Source organism: Cyphomyrmex costatus, unplaced genomic scaffold, assembly GCF_001594065.2.
Source record: "Cyphomyrmex costatus isolate MS0001 unplaced genomic scaffold, Ccosl1.0 scaffold51, whole genome shotgun sequence".
NCBI lineage: Eukaryota > Metazoa > Arthropoda > Insecta > Hymenoptera > Formicidae > Cyphomyrmex > Cyphomyrmex costatus.
The window spans coordinates 1,276,381-1,297,918 of NW_017279354.1; the positions used below are offsets into that span (position 1 = coordinate 1,276,381).

At 34.6% G+C, this 21,538-nt stretch overlaps 1 protein-coding gene across 4 annotated transcripts in view; it reads left to right on the plus strand.

Annotated features, from left to right (window-relative positions):
* Nucleotides 1–21,538, plus strand: part of LOC108778789 (UPF0769 protein C21orf59 homolog) — a 58,415-nt gene that overhangs the window by 31,183 nt on the left and 5,694 nt on the right. Inside the window, exons 1-5 of one of the 4 annotated variants that reach the window (XM_018546057.1) lie at nucleotides 9,829–10,167; nucleotides 12,745–13,148; nucleotides 16,040–16,306; nucleotides 16,986–17,179; nucleotides 19,445–19,761. The exons of 1 other annotated variant lie outside the window; for it this stretch is intronic. In XM_018546057.1, coding sequence (XP_018401559.1) covers nucleotides 12,944–13,148; nucleotides 16,040–16,306; nucleotides 16,986–17,179; nucleotides 19,445–19,761 — 983 coding nt within the window. In that variant the 5' untranslated portion in view covers nucleotides 9,829–10,167; nucleotides 12,745–12,943. Of the gene's footprint in view, nucleotides 1–9,828; nucleotides 10,168–12,285; nucleotides 13,149–16,039; nucleotides 16,307–16,985; nucleotides 17,180–19,444; nucleotides 19,762–21,538 lie in introns of those variants that run through there. 2 more of the 4 variants (XM_018546060.1, XM_018546059.1) reach the window with 2 other exon arrangements.

A 21,538-nucleotide genomic window follows, 5' to 3' on the forward strand; every position in this document is an offset into this window, starting at 1 on the left:
AATTGCACTCTTATCGATAAGTTCCACGACACTCGTTGCTGAATGGAAAACGCGATAGTTATTTTAACAAAAACAGTTCTATTAGATTCTCGAGCGTTTCACTAAAAATTAAGCGATTAATATTGCTGCACTACATCTCGTCGCGAGGACCGTTCGTCGCAACATTCCGTACCACATCACAAACACGACGCGGCGTTGAAACTGAAACACGATTCGGCCTTCTACCTTTACGTTATACTTTTCGCAATATCGCGAATTCATCGAATCCCGCTTCACGCAGAAGTACGAGTTTGCGTTTGCATCATCGGCATTCCACGTCAGAGGTTTCCACGCGCTTAAAAGTCTCTTTCCTTTTTACCGCAGGACGAGTCTACCCGCGCGCATGTTCTGTCCTGGTCCTCGTGTAATGTGCGCCGACAGCACCCTCGCGCGAAGACGCACATTGATCGCGGTGCCGCGCGGCTGCGCGTCGTCGGACTGCAACGATACCGTGCGCGTTACCGCAATTGACGTCATGTATACTACGAAGACGTTTAAGGAAAGATGATGCAGAATGGTCTCCAGAGATGGCGGGTACCGATCAATTCGGACCACCTAGACGCAATTTTTCGAAATCTTTTGCGAGTCATCAGACGACAATACGACCTGGAGAACGTCAGAATTTCTTTAGTGGGACATTTTTTGTTATACCTCCCTATTTTTTTAAATTCAAAATTTACATGGTTTGCATAAAAGTTCTTACATTGAATTCAGTAGCATTGTTTAAAAACTTTCATTTAAAGTTAAAACCTGAGCTAGTAATGATGCGAGTTATGTAAAGATTTTCTAAGGAAACTTTAAAGTAGTTAAGGCTTGCCATGAAGAACCATAATAAAATCGCTGCTGAGAATAAAGTAGGTTAGAACAGTGTCCAAGTACGAAGCGGAATAATTTCCAGCTGCATTCATCTAATGTGGATTATATGTATATGCGCTGCAAACAGTGGCGTAGTAAGAGAAGATAACGCCCGTTTCCTTTCCTTTCTCTCTTACATACCAGTACTTGCAATTTTGACATATCAAAAATGGACAGCAAAGTCTAAATTTTGAATCAACTAAAAACTTTAAATAAATCAATTTTTTAATGAGACGATTAACGCGCGGACAAGAAAAAAGCATATTAAGGAGGTATAATAATAATCTTTTTATTTTAACTACTATATTAGCATTAGATTAGAAAAAAATATCTAGTATCATAAATTAAGTATAACGAACGTTAAAGGAAAAATTTTATTTTTTCAAAAATTTTGCAAACCAAATTATTTTAATGTATATTCCAGAAACATACAAAAAAATTTTATCAAAATAACCCAAAATTGGTTTCTAAAATTTGTAGAGAAAACGAAATTTTTCTTTTAACTTTAATACTTATCTTTGAAACTAAACTATTTTGAATACATCACATATAATAAAGTTTTTATCTTGAATTGATGTGAGAAATTGTCCTTTAAAATTTTTTTAAATACTTAGTATCCATCTTGTATACTTTCCTTTTATAAGCAACAAAATTTCTCGCGATAACAGAAATTTATCCCTGTTATAGCAAAAAAGTTAGCTGTAAAAGCTAATAATTCCACCGCTTTAATTAATTACACCTATTTTGTTTTTTGCCCCAGCAATCAAGATAATTTATGGCCTTTTGTATTCCATTACAAATAAGTCTTTCATTTCTGTAACGAGGAAATATATGTACTGCTGAATTGGCGCTTTTGCTAAGACGGTGTTCAGGACGGATCACCCCTCTCGCCTTACTACGTCACTGATTGCGGGTGATAGGCCTCTATGCAAGGAATTCCTAAGAAGTCTAGGCGAAACTAGGTCGACAACCATTTGTTTCCATTAAAATGATCGACAATACCTAGCGCGGTGTAAGTTCGGCTTTGTTTTCTTTTCGCAATTGAAATCTAAAACGAAAACCGAAACTAATACATGATCGTTATTTATATTGATATTTTACATTTCGTAGATCAATACTGAAGACAAATTCCGGCGATCGTTTTGAAAAATAACTGGTATGTCAGTCGTAAAGTTTTATGTGTCTTTTCTAATATCGAAGCATATATGTTTTTTCCAAGAACATATAAAATATTTTATCTCTCGCAATCGTAAATGTACAATATGTAATTCTCTATCTAAATTTTTTACAAAAATTTCATAAGCTAGACTTATCTGATCTTTCGATGATCTTAAATATCTTGATAAATACAAATAGTAACATTATACGAATTATAATTTTCCAATCAACAATATAAATGTTATAAATATAATACGTTACTTTGTTTAGTAGGAATGTGCTTCAATGTAATTATTAAATTGTGTTTAGCGGAATTTTTATGCAGAATCTTTTTCAATTATAAGAATCAATTCTTTCCTTTTCTTCATCACACAAAATGAATCTGCCGTGATATTGTGACACAGTTTTGTTAACGACCTTTGCAACATGTGGTAGTTTAACCATAGAAAAAGACGAGAACGAGAGAAGAGAGAAAATGCTGACATAACGCGAGCGAAAGAGTGTAACAAAAACGAAGCTTACGGTGTTCGTATTTTATCGAGCGCCAGGCTTAGACGGTGTGGCGCCTCCGTTTTATACGGTTTTCCACTGTATAATAACACTGTACAATACAACTCCAATGTATAACACGCGTTGGACTCTCGTATCATTCGCACAGAATCACGCAACTAGAATCGTGTCAACATCAATTTTTCATATCGATCGGCACAGGAAAACACGCGCGATTTCTTTAATAATTGCCTTACATTTTATACTTTTCATACAGCAAGATGGAATCTACAAACTGATTCGTGTATCATAATTAAATTGAAGATGTATATATTGATAAAGAAGAACAGAGACAAGCGAAAATTTTTCTAGAGATTAAATCTATAATAATTTCCAAGAGTATTTAAATAAATAATATTGTGGGCCATGTGTGTGCGTTTGTTAAATAGTAATTCTCTGTTATTACTTTTTTATACGTAGAAACTTACAAGTTGATAAATAAATAATTCCAGATGCGTAACACATTAGAGAAAATACATATCAATATTATGCGGCGTAATTGTTGTTGCTCGATCGAATCTTAAATGAGATCGACTGAAATAGAGTTTGTTGCGTCTCTCTGCGGTTCACCTGAGAATCGATCACCTGATTTTAAATTATTCAGCGCAAAGACCTTTCGCAACGCGAATATATTTCCGTATGTATTCTCAATCTATCGGTGGACCAATATAGACGTGTCACCTTTATCACTCGATAATATTCCATCTATACCAATGTTAGGACATGTTTTACATCTTGTTATAAAGGCTATAGATACCAATCTATAATACTCACAGCTAATGCCACAACCCCGCATGATACATGACTTATCGCACGTTTTGTCACGCAATAAAATAAAGTAGTAATAAGACAATAATATAAACATATATTATGATAAAATTATTTTATACTTAAGATAATATCGGAAAGAGTAATGTCATATGTATTTGTTTAAGCTTTCTTCCTTCTTTGAAATATAACAACTATATAAAAAATAGATACTTTGTATTTAAACAAATATTGTAGCTATATTGAGGAAAAGAACGTATTTCGTTTTTTGTTTGATCAAACATTTAAACGAACGCGTGATTGACACGTGTTGTAACCAAGAATGAATGATCGATCGGGCTATGATTGACAATACGCCTAGACCTGACCATTCTCAATTAATTCCATTCTTTTATAATTTACAACTTCTTCTGACGTACAAGAAAAAAAAGATTTCAATTAATGAAACAGAAAAGAAAACGTATTGTTTGCTGTAACACAGGCGTAATTACGACAAACAGATTAAATGGAGCAGTCTACTCTGCAATTGCAATTTTCATTTGATGCTGATACTATTTTAATCTCGTGCGGAAAGATACATTTAGAGAAACATTTATGGGAAACCTTAATAATAGCTTCTTCCCACGCGTTGCGTCATTTCTTGTTTGACAGACGCGTGAATCACTAAAGATACCTACACGTCACTGAAATTATTCATATACTGTATTTCGAACCACCCTCTCAATGAAATTATAATGACTCACAAATCTCTACGGTGATTCAGATCGCCGACAATTCTCCAAAATCATCGAAGATACAAGACGAAGGCTTGTTGCTTTTTTGCTCCTCTCATTGATCAGCCGGCAATAGCATTGCGGATTCGCGCGACACGCGATAGCCGATCAAACGGCGAACGGTGACACGCGTCAAGTACGTACGCGGAGCTCGGATGCACCTTGCAGAAAGTTGCGGGAGTAGTTTCGCCGTGAAACAATCGCCTGTCAAGTACTTGCCACGCGTTGTTTACGTGGGGTTTCGTCGTGCGCGGATTCGCCACCTGCTCGCTGAGGGGATGCTATCGCTCTTGGAGTCCGCGCTCCTTGCGGGGTGAGAACGGTCGGAGAACGCGCGCTGAACTACGCGGGGTTGCGTCCGGATCTTCAATCTGTACTTACGCAATGGTGGGACGATTTGCCGTTCCGGTGTAAACCGCAGAAAATTCACTTTCCGCAGTCTCGTCTGGTCTGCCGAGGGGAAACAAATATGGCGGTATGACAGTCGTACTGGAGCTGCAACGGCTCCACCTCGCAGTTACCGTATTGTACCACAAAATCAATACGTCGCGTTGCTACCAACACTATCGTTTTGTCATCGCGAGCAAGCCGCGGTGGGCACGCACATCCGCACGCTCTTGTGCCGATGAACCACCCACGCGTCGATCAGCGGGTGCCTCATCACGGCAATTGTGGGAGTTAAAGGATTTACCTGAATGAGAATCAGAAGATCATCTGGTGATACCCCGGTGAAATCGATATTGCGAATCAATCCACCCGAAATCTCTCAGTCGGTCCGACTCGCGTGTGTTCCTGTATTGTCTCAACGACACTTCTAGTCGTTTCGACCGGCGGGGCGAATCTTCGCGAAAGAAATGGCCATCCTCTCCCCTTTGACGTCATGAAGAGCGGCCTGGGACATAAAAAGTCGGAAGATCGATCGATTCTATTTCTTAGCACTTGACTTACCATCACTGACTTGCTCATCCAATTAAGGGATTTGCAGGAATTGATTACACTGGAATTCTAGGAATGTCCTAATTACTATCCCGATCCTAGATTATCCGCTGCTTCCTTTAATTGCCTTGAAATTCTCTTGGAGTGTCACTGTTCCAGATTGAAACGACAACGATTGACACGTGGATCAAACACGTGCAGTTAATTTCGGGCGCGTCGTTAATTTAGTCGGAATTGAAAAGGATGTTGAGATTACATCGCACAGATACATCACCGGCTCGTCCGAGAGATATATTTGCACCCACTCGTGCGCGCATTCATGGCCATAAATAGAAACGGCGTCCGATATCTCCAATAATCCATCCCTTTGACTCTTCCGTATTCCGAACGGTCTATAGAAAAATATAGTGCGAAGATATACGCTCCTACACAAATGCTCAGACGAACATTTTCGTTTTTTTTATTATTAACTTGAAAAATTTCTTTTATTCTTTCGATTTGTGATAATATTCAACTATAGGAGTATATCTATATACAGCAATGTGACGGTATCTGTCGTCAATTGATGATATCAAAATAATGTCTGATGACATTTTGGTATCAAAATGATGACATGTAACTTAGTTTGCTATCTTAATAGGATTGTTTGATAAAAGATATTTTTATAATGTAATTATATACTAATATTAAAATCTTTTCAAGCAAGGTTTACAAGATTTATCGTTTGTTATATTGTTGTTGCGAAATGGGATTATCGTGAAATCCTTAGTTATCAGGTTGGATATTATTTCAACGTGATTTCTCTCTTTAACAAATCAAATTTTTTATAATAAAAAATTATAATTATACTTGTTGCTCTATACATTTATTAGTTTAAAAAGACCAAATTATAAATATGCATTATATATACATATATAAAGGTAACAAAATTCATAAAATTTATTCGTTATGTCATGAATTTATTAACTTATTCAGAAATTCTGTAATCGTTTCTGTGATCATGATCTTGCCTATTCAGTGTTCAATTTCAATATATATATATTCTTATTGATATAAAAATAATTTTAGTTTGTGTCTGCCAAGAAATTTAAATATCGAATCGTACGAATCTGATAATTAGCAAAGACTTAGCATCATTATTTACATTCGATGTGACACAAAAACAAGCAATCGAGGGAATTGGCTCGCATTTCGGTTCATTGGCTGACGGCCAAATTTTCCATAGGATCGCCAACGAGGGGGACGAATCAGGCTGGAACTATCCCCAGTTACATCATTAAGGTCAATCCGCCTCACTGTGTCAGTGTGGCACCTCGTGCCATGCCGATAAAGAGGATAGTACAATGGCGGATTTACTATTCCTACATAATAATTCACATTTTTGTTCACAAAAAACTTCACATGAACAAAGAATAATTTTTTAAAGAGATAAAATTGGTTCTTTATTATAAATTAAAATTTCTATATATTTTCACGTTATTACACGTATTCGTAGAAACGTAACGTTCCCTCTTTAATTAATTAATTTATGACTTTTACTTCCATTTCATCGTTGTTTTTAATTATATATATCAAATTATATAAGATCTCTCTCTCTCTCACTCTCTTTCATTATAATACATATATAGATATAGAGATAAATTAAAAAAGTAAAATAATGTAGACCTTAAACAGAAAATTAGCCAAAAATTTAATAAATCTTTGATAATAAATATATAATCAAATAATATATAACTTTTTAGAACTTATATATAAAAAAAGAGTAATCTTCTGCTTGTTTTATATAATTTAAAGATTTACATCAATTTTAGGAAATTTAATCCTTAACAATAAATAGAATCAATTAGAATAAATTATTGTTAAATAAGAGGAGATATTTTTCGTAATCTACCATCTATTATAACGCACTGTATCTCACTCGTAAATAGTTTTTATCTTTAGATAATGCACTCAAAAGCCGAGAGCACTTTAATTGCGCTCAAATATATTCAGTTCTTTATTTTAATATGGTCGATTCTCGATTGTAGAAGAGAAAAAAAGGTTACACAATAGATGCAAAAGATTTATATACCAGTTTGCGAATCTATTTAATCAGGATTGAAAATTTTTAGAAACAATTAGAATTATCAACGACTTTAGGTTTTCAAGGATTGTAAGATCTTTATTGATATTTTCGGACACTTAACAAATTTAATTGAAAATACATAGACATCGATTTTTGACAATTTATTCTATAGAACATCTTTGATAATCACATCTTCTTTTTTTGTGCTGACACCTCGCTTTTTTTATCAATAGTATAATTCAATTTCTTTAACTAAATTAGCTCAATTTCTTTAAGTAACTAAATTCTGTATGTGATTAAATTTGATAATCACAAAATGCAAATCGTGCTCCACATTTCGCAGCCATTGCGACGCGAAGTATCGAAGAGCGTACAATAAACTGCATTCATCGTCTTAATGGAAGCCGCTGCGAATCAGTTGACATTCTTCTTAAAAGCATTTACACAATTTTAGCGATGCAACTGACGCGGAAGTTACATTACTCGGTAACTGATGCTTTCTTCGTCGTCAGACGGAAATTAATATTGAGACCCGTCCGACTGATCGTCTGGAGTTGTTCATTACGTCATTCATGATAATAATAACTCTCCGAACCACACCTGGGAAAATAGCACCTAGGACATGGTATATTATTTATTAATAAACAGGTACTTAAAATAAGTTTGTGTCACTAAAACCATCGACGATAGGTCGAAAGTACTGGATCTTTTAAAATTTCTGCATCTTGCAACTGAAGCGAAGTTTAGTAAAGGGCTTAACTTCATTTCGTTGACTTCATCACTGTTCCAAACTAGACCGGAGAACTTATTGATTTTTCTTCTTAAAGGAAAAGATATCAGCACTTGGTCGTCAAATAAAAACAAAGTGTATTCGGCATGTAAAAAAGATATAATGTTTTCTTCTCGTCTTTCATCTTCTTCAAATTTAAGACTTTTCTGAGATATAAATTTATTTCCCAGTAAGAAATATTAATTCATAAATAAATCTTAATATTGATTTATGGCAAAAGCACATAAGTCGTTTTAATCAATATCTGAATGTCAAGTTAAATCGAATAAGCTTCTTACCCGAGTCGCAGTTGTTCTGTAATCGAAAGGTCGCTATATATCGAACCATTCGCATCTCAAAATGTCTCCGTTCTAAGCATTCCACTTGTTATTCCCTTAAGATGAGATTTCAAGCGACAGCTATAAATATGGACCTAAGAATCCGAGATTAAAATACACAAGGATCGTAACGCTGGAACAACGGTAATAAAAATCTCTGTTATTTCTTTTTACATACGAAAGACGAAATCCATAACTCCACCGCATTCAGCTTCGACTTAATTGCAATGCATTATTCTTATTTCTCGACGAATCCCTCGAAATTCTCGAATCGATAGTAGAACAGTCTTTCGAGGGTGGTATATTGCATTGAATAAATAATAAGAAATAGGGTAAAAAGTACAGGGAAGATGGAAACAATAATATTAGAAATAAAAATTTTAATACCATAAACTGCAAAAAAAATGTAAAATTACGTACATAATATGTATAAAAATTATACAATTTATAATGGAAATAAATAATATTGTGCATTTTTACAAAAAAAAAATAGTACTTTTATCTTGAATTGTGTAAATATACAATACTTCGTATTATATTACACCGAAAATTACAATATAAAAAACTTTTATAATTTTTCATAGTTTTCTATATAATTTGTTGATGAATCAATACTCAAATACTAATTCTATTATACTTAACTTCAATTAAAAATTTTTACTTCTGCAAATTGTTTAAACTGTGACTTTATTTTACGTGTGTGTAAACATATATTTTTAAAAGAGTACCAAAATTATCCTATAAATATTATAATTTTATGTGTAATTTTTTTGCAAGATAATCTGCAAAATTATGTCATACACATAAAATAGAAAAAAATACATTAATAAAATTCAACTTTTTTCTTGCATTCCATTCCCACTAAAAAGATTCAATCTTTAAAAACGGTCGTATAATGCCTAACCATATTCTTGATAAATATAAATGATAAATATAAATTATATAGTAAGCACAATACATATTTGAAAAATTTGTATACTTTAGAAATAAAGCTTCAAATCTCTTTATAATATCTTAGATCATCGACTTTAATATTTCTGCCTTTTCCTCCATTATTAAAGAATATAAAACATTTTGAAAGAAAAAGAATTAAATTATATTAAAGAAAAAAATGGGGCAATGAGGAAAGGAATTAGCTTCAATATCATGTATTCGTGCAAAGCTCGCGACAGTTACAGCGATATAAATCGCTGAACAGCATGCCGTCCGACAAGACAGCAGGCAGCAATAAATTGTACGCCGGAGTAATCGTGAGAGAAAGCACGAGGGACGCCTTCGAAGAAGAGGGAACGCAAGGTGATCAGGGGTCGCCCCAGACGACGGCGATGCTTCGCGCCGTCGTCGGCCTCGTCGTCGACGATAGTAGTGGCGGTCGATGCTACGAGGTACCGTCGTTGGCGCTGGCATCGCTGGAAAATAAGCTCGCCCGAAAGCTCCACCGACTGCAGTAGCCCGGCATCCGTCGGCGCCGCGGCCACGACAAAAGTTTTATATGCATCGCGAACTTCGTTCTATCATATGAAGTCTGCCGATGAAAGCTCATCGCTAAAAACACACGCTATGCGGACTTCGTCGTGATCTACGAATTGCGGGACGGTATATTGTTTCTTTATCTTTCTGTCTCACCCTTTTTCCACTTTGATCCTTCTTCTCTTTATTCGCGCTCCCGATTTAATCATCCTTCGGCAGCGGGCCAGGGCGTCGTGACGAAAGCTGTGATTCGCGTATCGTGGGGACAAATGTGTACGGTGGACAGCAGTGTGACATAGTGCGCGGAAGTAGGAGACGAAGAGATCGGCAGGAGGGCAGTGGAGCGAGGAACGCGGGAAGAGGAGAAGCAGAAGGTGGATGACGATGATGAGGGGGCACAGGAAGAGGGCGCCGAGCCCTGATGCATTCGCATCTTCTACGTAGGGGGTACCGTTACGTCGATCCTAATAACGAAAGAAGACTGATCGAGTTTTCTTTGCGTGACTCACTCCGATTGAGATTCCCCGAGGGTTCAAACCGTTTCAGATCCAGCATCGCCTGAGGCGCTTTGAAATATATAACTTTGAAAATATTGCAAATTATTGCAGATCTCTCTCGTAAAAGGGAAGTTTAAATTTTTGCGAGCTGATAAAACCTATTCGTGAATAAATGTCGAAGACCATTATGTAAAAATAAAACATTGTTTTTCAGTGTAAGTTTGCATCACGAAGAAAAGCTTTTAAAAACACGTTTACGTCCAAGAAATTAATTCATAAGTTTTATACTCGGAATATCCACAAAGAAGAACGCTCTTCAGTGACTATTTTTCTTTTTTTAGATTCTAAATAGTTAGGTTCTAAAATTGTCGTTTAACGTGGTATCCCTTTTCTTCAATTTTATTTTATAAGAATAAATAATAATTATGGAAGTAAATGTTTCTTTTGATGTAAATATTAAAAAGTGAGTGAACGAAAAGTAACTAATAAAGAATTATGTAAATAGATTTAGCTGTTACTAATAATACATGGTAGAATATATCTATTATTATAATGAAGTCACGCCATATTATTTTCTTATATTTACGATTATAATTATTTTAAATTAGTGATTACAGCAAAATCGGAGAATAAGATATTGCTTTCACAACATTCTTTTTAGAGACTGTTAACAACTTTGAAATAACCGTGACTTTTATAATCTACATCCCAGGTTCTATAAAAATTGTATTAGATCAAAGGAAGGTTAGATAGACTCGCAATAGAAACACGCTATACGATAGGATATATAATCTACAACGTAAATCATACATTAGAAGCAAGCTTTAGAGAAAGTAATACAGACATTTTTTGTGCATGTCGTAAAAAATTAAAAAATATATATACTTATCATATATAAATTTATATATATGAGCAAATTATTATATTAGATCTTATAGTTGCACATCACAAATTGGCAATTACATTAAGATTCAATAAAGAAATTAAGCATTATTTTTTTTAAATAAGTAACAGATTTTTAGTGAAGTCAAAAATGTTATTTTATTTTATCTTGTAATCAATTTATTAAGACGTATAAAATGTCTTTTTAATAGAAAATATATAAATAATTTATTTTTTACTCTTTTTCATATACATTAATCAATTTTTTTAACACAAAGGATGTATGAGCATACATAAATGATTACTTTCAAGTACGAAGGACACGATATAAAGTCTTTAATCTCTTCGCGATTAAGTTTCCACGTATACTCACGTATAAACTCCTTAAAGCTCAGCATGTTTTATCCTTATCGACTTTCGTGCAATGTGTACAAGTATGCGTGACGGTGTAATCCATATAAATAAAATCCAATAACATAGAGGGCAATATTTCGGAACTGAAAGTCCGGATCAATTTTGAGAACGATCGTTTTATTTTTTAGGAACATCAAAAATTTCTGGCGCGAAAGTCTACGAATTGCCTTTTAATAAGAAAATTGAATAGCTTAATTTGATTAAAAACTACAATATTATTAATTGTAGATTAACAACTATACTTTAATAAGCACAGATTCTGTTTTTCTCTTTTTAATTCTCATTACAAATTTTATAAATCTAAAAATCGGATAAAATTTAATAATAAAACGTCTATTATGAAATATCTTGTTAATATGGAAGATAATATAAATTAATATGAAAGATATCTTCTTTGCAACAAGAATTCTTCAAAGAACTCAATGAAAACCGAGTTATACGACGTTAATAGGTATTGTCCGTCTCATTTATCTATAACGAGAATCGAACAATCTCGTCATTGTTCCGAATGCCGATAGTGCCGTAGACTAAGTTGGAAACACGTAATTGTCTGACACTTTGCTTCCTGCAATAATAATCTACGTCAATCTACGTTGAAATTAAAAGTATTCTATGAGGTCATTACACTGTGAGAAATTAAAATCGTCAACTTTACAATGCTTAGTTTTATCATTCGTATCATAAACAAGACGGAATATTGGAACATTTAAGAGCTAGATAAAATATTGTTGATTTTTTATGAAAAAGGATAAAATTACTTTAATCTGTGAGCATGATAAAAAAAATATTAGATTCATCGCTGATAGCTGTATTGATTTTATCTATCTCCACATATGCCATTTGTTGGTCCTATACACGTGCCCCTAGTTTGTCAAAGGATAAAATAGACTGAAACATCTCTCACAACCTCTAGATAATATAAAAAATTATACTCTTTCATCATTCGACCGAATGTACGTCGCAAGCGAGGGTAAAAAGAGTCGTTTAATCGATACGTCGCTTCAGGATGATCAAGATAAATGGCACTCGTTACATAATGCGTACAAAAGAATCTCGTATTTAACGGAAGTATTTCAGCGCTTACTGTAATCCCCGGGAATCTCTATGAAAGATGAAATCATTTCTCAGTGGGTGATTCCGTGATTCTGGTCTTTTGGAGCGCGTGCACAAAGAAAACTCGACTCACGATTCTAGACGGAACAAAGGACAAATATTCACAAATTGTCTGTAGATCGTTCCGTCTCTTCGACGTCCGACGTCTGACGACGAGCAGCAAGCACGCCGAGGACGACGGCGGCGACGACGACGACAACGACGACGACGACGACGACGGCGACGACGACGACGACGACAACGACGACGGCGACGACGGCGACGACGTCGCTTAGGAGTATCCAGCACAAAACCAGCACTGCCGTTTGTTCTCCGAGATGGCGGACGAAAAGGAGAAGCAGACGTTTGTGCAGAAGTTGCTGTTTTACACGACCGCGTTCTTCATCCTCCTCAGCACCTTCAGCCTCTTCGCCTTCCTCTTCTTGGTCCCCTTCGTTATCGACCCCGCCCTCACCACCATCTTCATGCAGTTCGAAACTCGACCCGCCGAGTGTGTCACCATCGATGTTGAATCCCGAAGAGGTGAACAATCGGCACCTTATCTCATCTGTTCGCTCTCGTTGTCGCTCCTCGTTGCATGCTGTGTACTGTGAATTTCTCTATTCTTCGGTCTTCTGAGGTTCTTCCTTCGCGCGCAATTAAGTCCTTTATGTTTCTCTGTTTCTATGTCCAAGCATGTGTGTTTGTTGATATGAACGTACATTTCATTTTACGCTTGTATGTATGTGATGAAAGATGTCTTTTAAAGTTGTAGAAAGAATCGCGTTTAAGAAATTATATTTATGTTTGTTCCTACCACTGTAGTTTAACTTTAATCTCGCTTCAAATCTTTTTACAGTTCTAAGAATTAAAATAACATAAAGAGTAAGATGGACCGAGATTTTAATTAATATATGTTGGTGGAAAACGAACATTAATTTCATTATAAAAGAGACATATTAAAATGTAAATGTTTTAAAATAAAAAGATTGATTATACGATACCATAAAAAAGCAAAACTGTTTTTAAAATTCGGAATATACATATTATATTTTACGTTGACCCAAAAGTAGAGATGCAAAATTACTGTCAAATTACTTGCGGTAAAATTACAGTAAAATGGTAATTTATTGGTAATTTTTTGGTAAAATTTGTTGTTTCTTATAGTTTTATGCATAAATAGACTGTATTTTCGTACTTATGTATAATTAAATTAAAAATTATACAATCATTCAGTATTCCCAATAGAAATCGGCTTAAGATTATTCTATATTTTTACTAATTATTCTGGCATTTCTGGCAATAATGATTTTACAAGAAGTTTATTTTATTTTTCATATACTATATGTTATAATATAATATATTTTTGATTAATATAATAATTATATTTTTGTTATTTTGCTCTAGTAAAAACTGTCCTTGGCAGTCGCTAAAATAGCAAGCAAATAAAATTGTAATAAGTTTATAAAGTATGAAAAATATAGTTTAAGACTACTGTACCTGTCACACTTTTTATTTTTAAAATTTTAATAAAAAATTTATTTTAAGTTTCTCTAGTAACTACCTATATAGTTTCTTAATTATTATTATTATATATCAATATGTAGTATCAAAATAAAAATTTAAATTAAATAAAGTGTTTTTAAACTTTTTAACTTAATGGCTAAATACTCTTATGTCAAATTACTTTAATTTTATAATTTTTTTAAATTACCATTTTACTAGCCTCCATAAATTATTGACTAATTTACAGTAAAATACCGAGTAAATTATTGTAAAATTTGGTCATTTTCTCTACCCAAAAGTGACAGACGATAATAGACGAATCAGGAACTGACGTAAATTCTCATTTACAAAATTAGATCAACATCAAAATATGTGAGTTTTATGAATGATTGAAAAGACTATTTTCAGAGCAAATAAAAATGACGAAGAACGTCCGTTACAGGACAGCTGACATTTTCCGCGTTTAATTTAATATTTATCATATCACATAATTTATTTAGTTGGTATAAAATGGCAATGCGCCTCTTATTTTAGCGAAGGAAAATTAGCACATGGACAACAATTATAAAAGTAATCGTGTTTTTATTATAACGGTAAACGTCGAAAAACGTTGTTCCATTACAATTGCTTCGTCTTTCTTTGCCACATGGGAAATGCTTTTCTAACTCTCTCTGGATCACGATAAATTCTACGGAGATTGTAACAAAAAATTCATGAATATTTTATTCCCCCCAATGGCACGCATCTACCTTTCATGTCGAATCGTCTATTTCATGTACGTGAATACATAACATAAAAGTTTAATACTACCCTATAAATTTTCATTCGCTATTAGACGAATACCCCTCTCCTCCTGCAATATTAAGTTCATACAACTTCAAAAAACAGGAAACAACGTTTCTCTACGTATAATTCAGATGACTTCTTTACGCATAAATTGTAATAAAATATTTAATACTGTAATACATGTGCACGCAATATTAATAGCTCGAATAGAATTTGATTCTTCGTTTCTTTTTTTATCAAATAAAATCCGAGAGAGAGAGAGAGAGAGAGAGAGAGAGAGAGAGAGATTAAATATATGTTCATGGATACGTTAAATAATATTTGCGGGATCAATCTTATTTGCAAATGAAAAATATAAAGACATGAAAAAGATTGAAAGGATCATGATCAGTCAGAAGAGAGACCGTGACGAGTTGCGATAAGATCGACGCAACTGGTGTCTTTGTACTGTTGGTACCCCCACAGCTCATACTCATTCGAGTCTCCTCGTTTCTCCCTCGTCACTTGAATTTTCTTCTCTTCACGGACGTCAATAGGGTGCAGGTGTTCTTTACGATTGAGCATCGGCCTCGTGTCAACACTCTCTGCAACTTACGTCATGCAAAACTCTTTCTGACGTTTCAATCTCAGACTGTTGGTCTCTCCTTTCATCGTCTTCGTCTTTGGTGCATGTACGTTTCCTGTATTTATTTCATACGTGGTTTATTCTCTCGCATTGTGTGTGCCTATTTGTATCGCGTTCAGCGTATATTTGAACGGCGACTGTGGATACTTTTTCATTTAAATGCCACGTCGACGACGGATGATGATTCTTCAGTAACTGAAATAAATTAACGATTCATCAATTCTTCAATGAATTATGTATAATTCGGCATAATGTTTGTTGACAGTTGCGAGCTTTAAGCTTCAGTCGTAAATTTTCGTAAAGAATTATCCCCGGACTGTCTTCATCATGTAATCATCATCCTTTTAATCTGCTGTCTCACGCTTTCATTCATTCTAACGATTCAGTGTATGTGTGTACATGTCCTTCATTCTCCAGTTATTTATTCACGCGCGATTGTTCTGTATGTTGTGCTTGGTTTATATTTCGTGGCCGCGCAAATTTCCATAAATGATCGTTGAGTCGACGTACGATGCAGGTACGAGCAATTGCTCATGGACATCCTGTAGAGAGGGTTGCACTAAGGAACTGTACGATTGCACGCAAATACGCGTCAATTATAAACTACCGGATAATACGTCCAATGGGGCGGACGGGGGAGGCAGAGCGGGAGGAGGTGTCGAGGATGACGAAGAGAACAAGCGGATGCCTCGTTATGAGCGTTCCTTAGGCGAGTACATCGAGGACCTCGACGAGAATTTTGCTATGGATGACGAGAACGGACTGCCGAAATCTTTCCCTACAGGTACAAAGTAATATCACTCTGAGGGATTTACATTTAATCCTACCGCAGTCATCTAAATCTGTTCCATCCATATTTGTTTTTGAAAGAGCATAATTATTATAAGCGAAAGGAAGAGCTTGGTAATGTTATTTATTCGTGTAATTGATATTGCACATGTGCATCAGAAACGTTTGTAATTTGACATTGGAAATATGTGAAATTATAAAATCCTTTTCTGTTATCCAGTTAAAGAGCCAACAGAGGTACATAATAGGAATGTTGGAATAAAAGCAATACTGCGATATTTCAAAATATATATAATCGTTGATAATCGTTAATTACATTATCTAATATTAATAAGTATTTTTGTCACATTTTACGATTTTATAATCATTATTATTAATTTAAAAAAATGTTATCGAGATAAATTATTCCGATTGACTCTACGTGTAAAAAAATGTTAGAAACAGGTGCGGATTTAACGAAGCTAATATAGAGAACTAAAACTGTAATTGTGGCATTCGCGGGACAGACAAGTTTTCTTCAGTAAAACTTGAGCAATTCATCGCTGAATGCGAAAGCGTACTGTATATATAAAAGTCATTATACGTGCTCTTTGTTTCCGTCCGGTTTGTTCTTCCGGTTGTCTTGATGGAAAGTATATCGCCGTCGCCGAACAATAACGAGGGGAAGTTCGCAGGTCTCATGGGCAACGACTCCGAGTGGTACTTCACCGGGGCCAAGCTGTTCCCCAACGTAAAAGGCTGTGGATACCCTCCAATGCTGAATTGCAGTATTTTCTACCGGCAGTACGCCAACATAGGGCAGAACTTTAGCTGTTACTACTCGAAAGTGGATCCCGGGATAGTCATCAGCGACCTCGACATGTGGCAGGTCTTTGGCGTTATTGTATACATTTTCCACGTGTGGACCTTCTTTATCTAGACCTATCTCTATTTTTCAACCCTAAATCCAGGATGTACAAATTTCTTCGCAACGCGATGGCATCCGTCTGGACTGTTGTGGCTTTTATGATAGCTTCCGTATTATATGATCCGGTGACCGGGTTATAGTTAGCGATTTTGCCCCGTATATCGGTATGTGCGAATCACGCAAAAGTGCTGTGTGACTTTTGCCCGAGTTTACACTAGGACGAGCTGTGCACTTGAGAATCAATACTGCGGCTGCCTATCGGGAGTATAGAGTGTAATATACGACCGAAACTGTTTCGTATGAAATGATTAAATGGATCATGGTAATGAATTTCTGCGGAATCGGTTAAACACGGCTCTCCCGAGAGTTATTCTCTTAAACTGTCACCCAATCCAGGAATAATCACTTAAAAGGTATTTTTAAGGTAGCGATAAAATGTGAATTATAAAACGTTAACCTGTTTTTTTAATAACCATTTTTTACAAATCTTTAAATATTCCATTGAAAAACTGCAATAAAAATACATTATATATTAATTAAAATTTATATTGTTTTTAATAGAAATGCTAGGTATAATAAGCTATTTAACCTTATACTTATTTCGTTTAATATTGAAGGTTTCTATTTACCTTTTTCAGAAAATTCTAATTAAATCCACACATGTCTATAATATTTTTAAATACTAATGAGTCGGAAAACAATTAATAATATACAAAAGACTGTTAACCATGATCGATATTCTGTTTCTTTAACTTATATGTTCGTGATTCTATTGTACTTTAAATTAATGTTTCTTTGCTTAAAGTTAACATAATTGAACAATTTTTCTTTTACTTTGAAGGTCAAAGAAATAAGATTATGTTGCTTAAAATTAAAAACATCCAAATCTATACATATACATATATCTAGGTATACTAGACCGGTGAATATATCGATTAAATCCAAACAGAACAAGTCACGATATCGTAAATGATTGTTTTTTAATCATTTTAATGTAATTTCGTAATAATTTCTGTTCTGATTGGGGGATTAATAATGATTTTAATTAGGAGGGAGGAGTATAAAAAGAATCTCTCCTAGAGATGATTGTTTACGTAAAAATACATCAGAGGTGACTATTCCGGATTAATTTATAATTCCATGCTTCAACTCGCGCATTTATTATCTCATAATCTCAACTATCTTGTTGAGAGCGATCTAAATTTTGTTTAATTTAAACGCGTATTTTATATATATTTTTTTAGACAATCGGCATAAGATAAATTTTTCCGTATTTTTGTACGCGTATCTTCCAATTTAATTCATTGGAATTACATGCAAAAGATTGCAAAAGTGATAGGAAAGCGGAAAAGAGATTTTTCGAGCGTGGGGCACGACGAAGTAGTGTTAACGGCGACGGAAATGCGACCATCTACACAAGGAACGGACAATGCATTTCAAGCGGTTGAATAGGCGGCCGATGACAAAGACGGAAGCCATCGCGGCGTGCGATGCGCCGCTCGGAAGAAAAGAAATTTTCTCCCGGTGCGCAGAAATCCAATTTCCACAAGTGTGCGGCCGGCGTGCTACTATAAACCGCCGATAACATCGGCGTTCCCGGAAAAGCTCGCCGCGTCGTGCTCTCGATGCTGCACGAATGCCAATCCTTCGAACGAATGGACGACAGGAAGCAATAGGATCACGTGGCGCGAATAACACTCTCTCGGGGGTATTCTTCCGCCGAATTTTTAGATAAATCATTTTACAGGATCAACTTGGTCCTGTCTTAGTAATGATATCTTCATAGTGATATCGTGTCACGTTTTTATGACTTATTCTTTTACGTAAATTGATTGGAAAATACAATTATAAGGTTAATTGTGTTAGACATGTCTCAGTCGAATTTTACTTAATATTGTTTAATTGGAGAATAACGCTTAGTTATTTTTCAATATAAATATCTCTATGAATAGCTGATCAATCGCCTCCACTTGTCAAATTATACACAGTTCGTCAGTTCCACTATTATTTGTCGCATTATCCACAGACAATATTTATCATTTTTTTTTCGAATACCTTGTAATGAACAATTGCGGTTAGAAAATATTTGTAATCAAGTTAATCATTTAGTCGAAATTCGTTCGTGGGATTTTCTCCACAAAACCCTATCGATGTATGGGTAAAAGAACTCTGGATGTGCATTAATTTCCGCCAAGTTCTGGTCACATGTTTGAAACGCTTCCTCAGGTGTATATGAACCTTGTGTACGCGATGGCGATTCCGATACCATCTTTCATAATCTCGGTGGTATACCTCACCTTCGCCTACTTGAAGATCTACAGCGAAGACGAGGTAGTCCTCGTAGGTGGCGAAGAGGGTGAGGATGGGGAAGAAAGGGAAGGCACCGATACACCCTTGCCACTCACTAGCGGTGCATTGACGCCTGGAAGTGAAGCCTTCAGGGAAGATTTGGCAAGCTTCGGACACCAACTCAAGGTCGCAATGGCCGACGACATCAGCAGGGAAAGTCTTGATGGGATTCCTAATTCACTCTCCGTTCAGGGGTAAGCACGATTTCGAAAATCTCATGGTATCGATTAAATTTGGGAATGAGTCAGCATAAAGAGGCTGTTTAAATTCGCTATCTTACTTGATGACTATCGTTCACTTTTAAGCATCTTTGTAAGTCTTTTTTGTAAGGTTTCCTTAAAAGATTTCCTAATCGTATAAGTATCAAATTGTAAATAGGCAGAATCGCTTTAACTACGATCGTCGACGACTTAGAATTATTTTCTAAGAATGGTAATCCTCTCTGAGACTCAGAAAATATATCGCGGCGTGATGTTCCTTCCGCATAAATGTATTTACAAAATACATATAAAATGAGTAACTTAAATAAATAATAAACTTTCAGAGGCACAATTTAAAATAGAACAGAAACTTTCTTCTCGTTCATTTATCTATCTTTGCTTCGTAATTACAGATAGATATTTATGTTGCCGTAAAAGCTAACTTAACTCCAAGTACTTGACTCAGATGCAATAATTTTACGCCAGACATAAAGTCGTCTGAATGAACGACTCGCTATAGAGATAGTGCGCTGAGTGTATAAATGTCGCCCTGCAGTCTGCACGTTCAAGTATAACATTGCCATACAAGTATTCAGTCAATTTCCTTCGTGGTTTGCGGTGAACCGAAGGTGTTCGATAATCCATGTGAACAACCGTCCTTCTGTACAAAATTGATCGGTTACGAGCAATCGGATTGGCGTGCCAAGTTATTCACAAACAACTCGAAATATTCAAATATCTATTCAGCTGTCAATTACGGAATGCATCATTTAACAATAACAGATCGGTAAATTTTACGAATATTGACGTTTTGAGGACATTGTACGTAAAGACGTTCGCTGGAACGTACACCTCTTAAGTGACAAATAAGCAATCAATACATATTATGACTATTTTATTTGCCACATGAATGATAGAAATAATACTTCAACTCCCATGTGTATATTGTTTCATGCTACTAAATATGGTTGGAGAAAATGTCAAGTATATTGTACGTAAAAATAATCTGTCAGATTACGTACATTCTTAATTATTAATAATTTGATGACACTTGTTATTCCGGCACAACTTTAATTTGGATTAAGGATGTATTACATGTTTTTTATTTTTAATAAAAGTTATGAAAAAATTACAGGTCTAATGATAATTTATAATCTGGCTCAAAAATTATTTTAATAAGAAGTAGAGAGACGTTTTAAAAAAATAATTAATTAACCGTTATATTACGAGAAAAACATTTAAGTATAGCATGTCCAACCCAAATCGATATTGCTTATAACTTTCATGAGAATGTGTGAATATATTATAAACAATTAAAATAATTTTTTTAATCAAAACGTCAGATATTAGAGAATATAATATAAACATATAATAATATTAGACAAATGCATGTGCTTTTATTAATAAAAAGTTATAAGCAATGGAAAAATATTAAAAAAGCATTGAAAGAGAAAAGCCAAATAAGCCATATTAAAGAGTTGCTTAGGATAAAAAAATGAGAAAATTTTTATTTAAACTGTAAAATTGTGTTATTATTATATAATAATGACTTTGTTGAACTATAACCAGAGTTGGCAAAATTACTTTATGAAACTATATAACTCGATATTGTTACTGATTTACAAAACGTACCTCTTCGTTACCGTTACTGAAAAACTAACGAGTCGTTATTATATAATACTATTTCCGTTACTTTTTTGTTGACATCAATAGAATATTATCTTGTATATAAATTTATATGGTAAATATAAGTAAAAAATGTTATAGAATT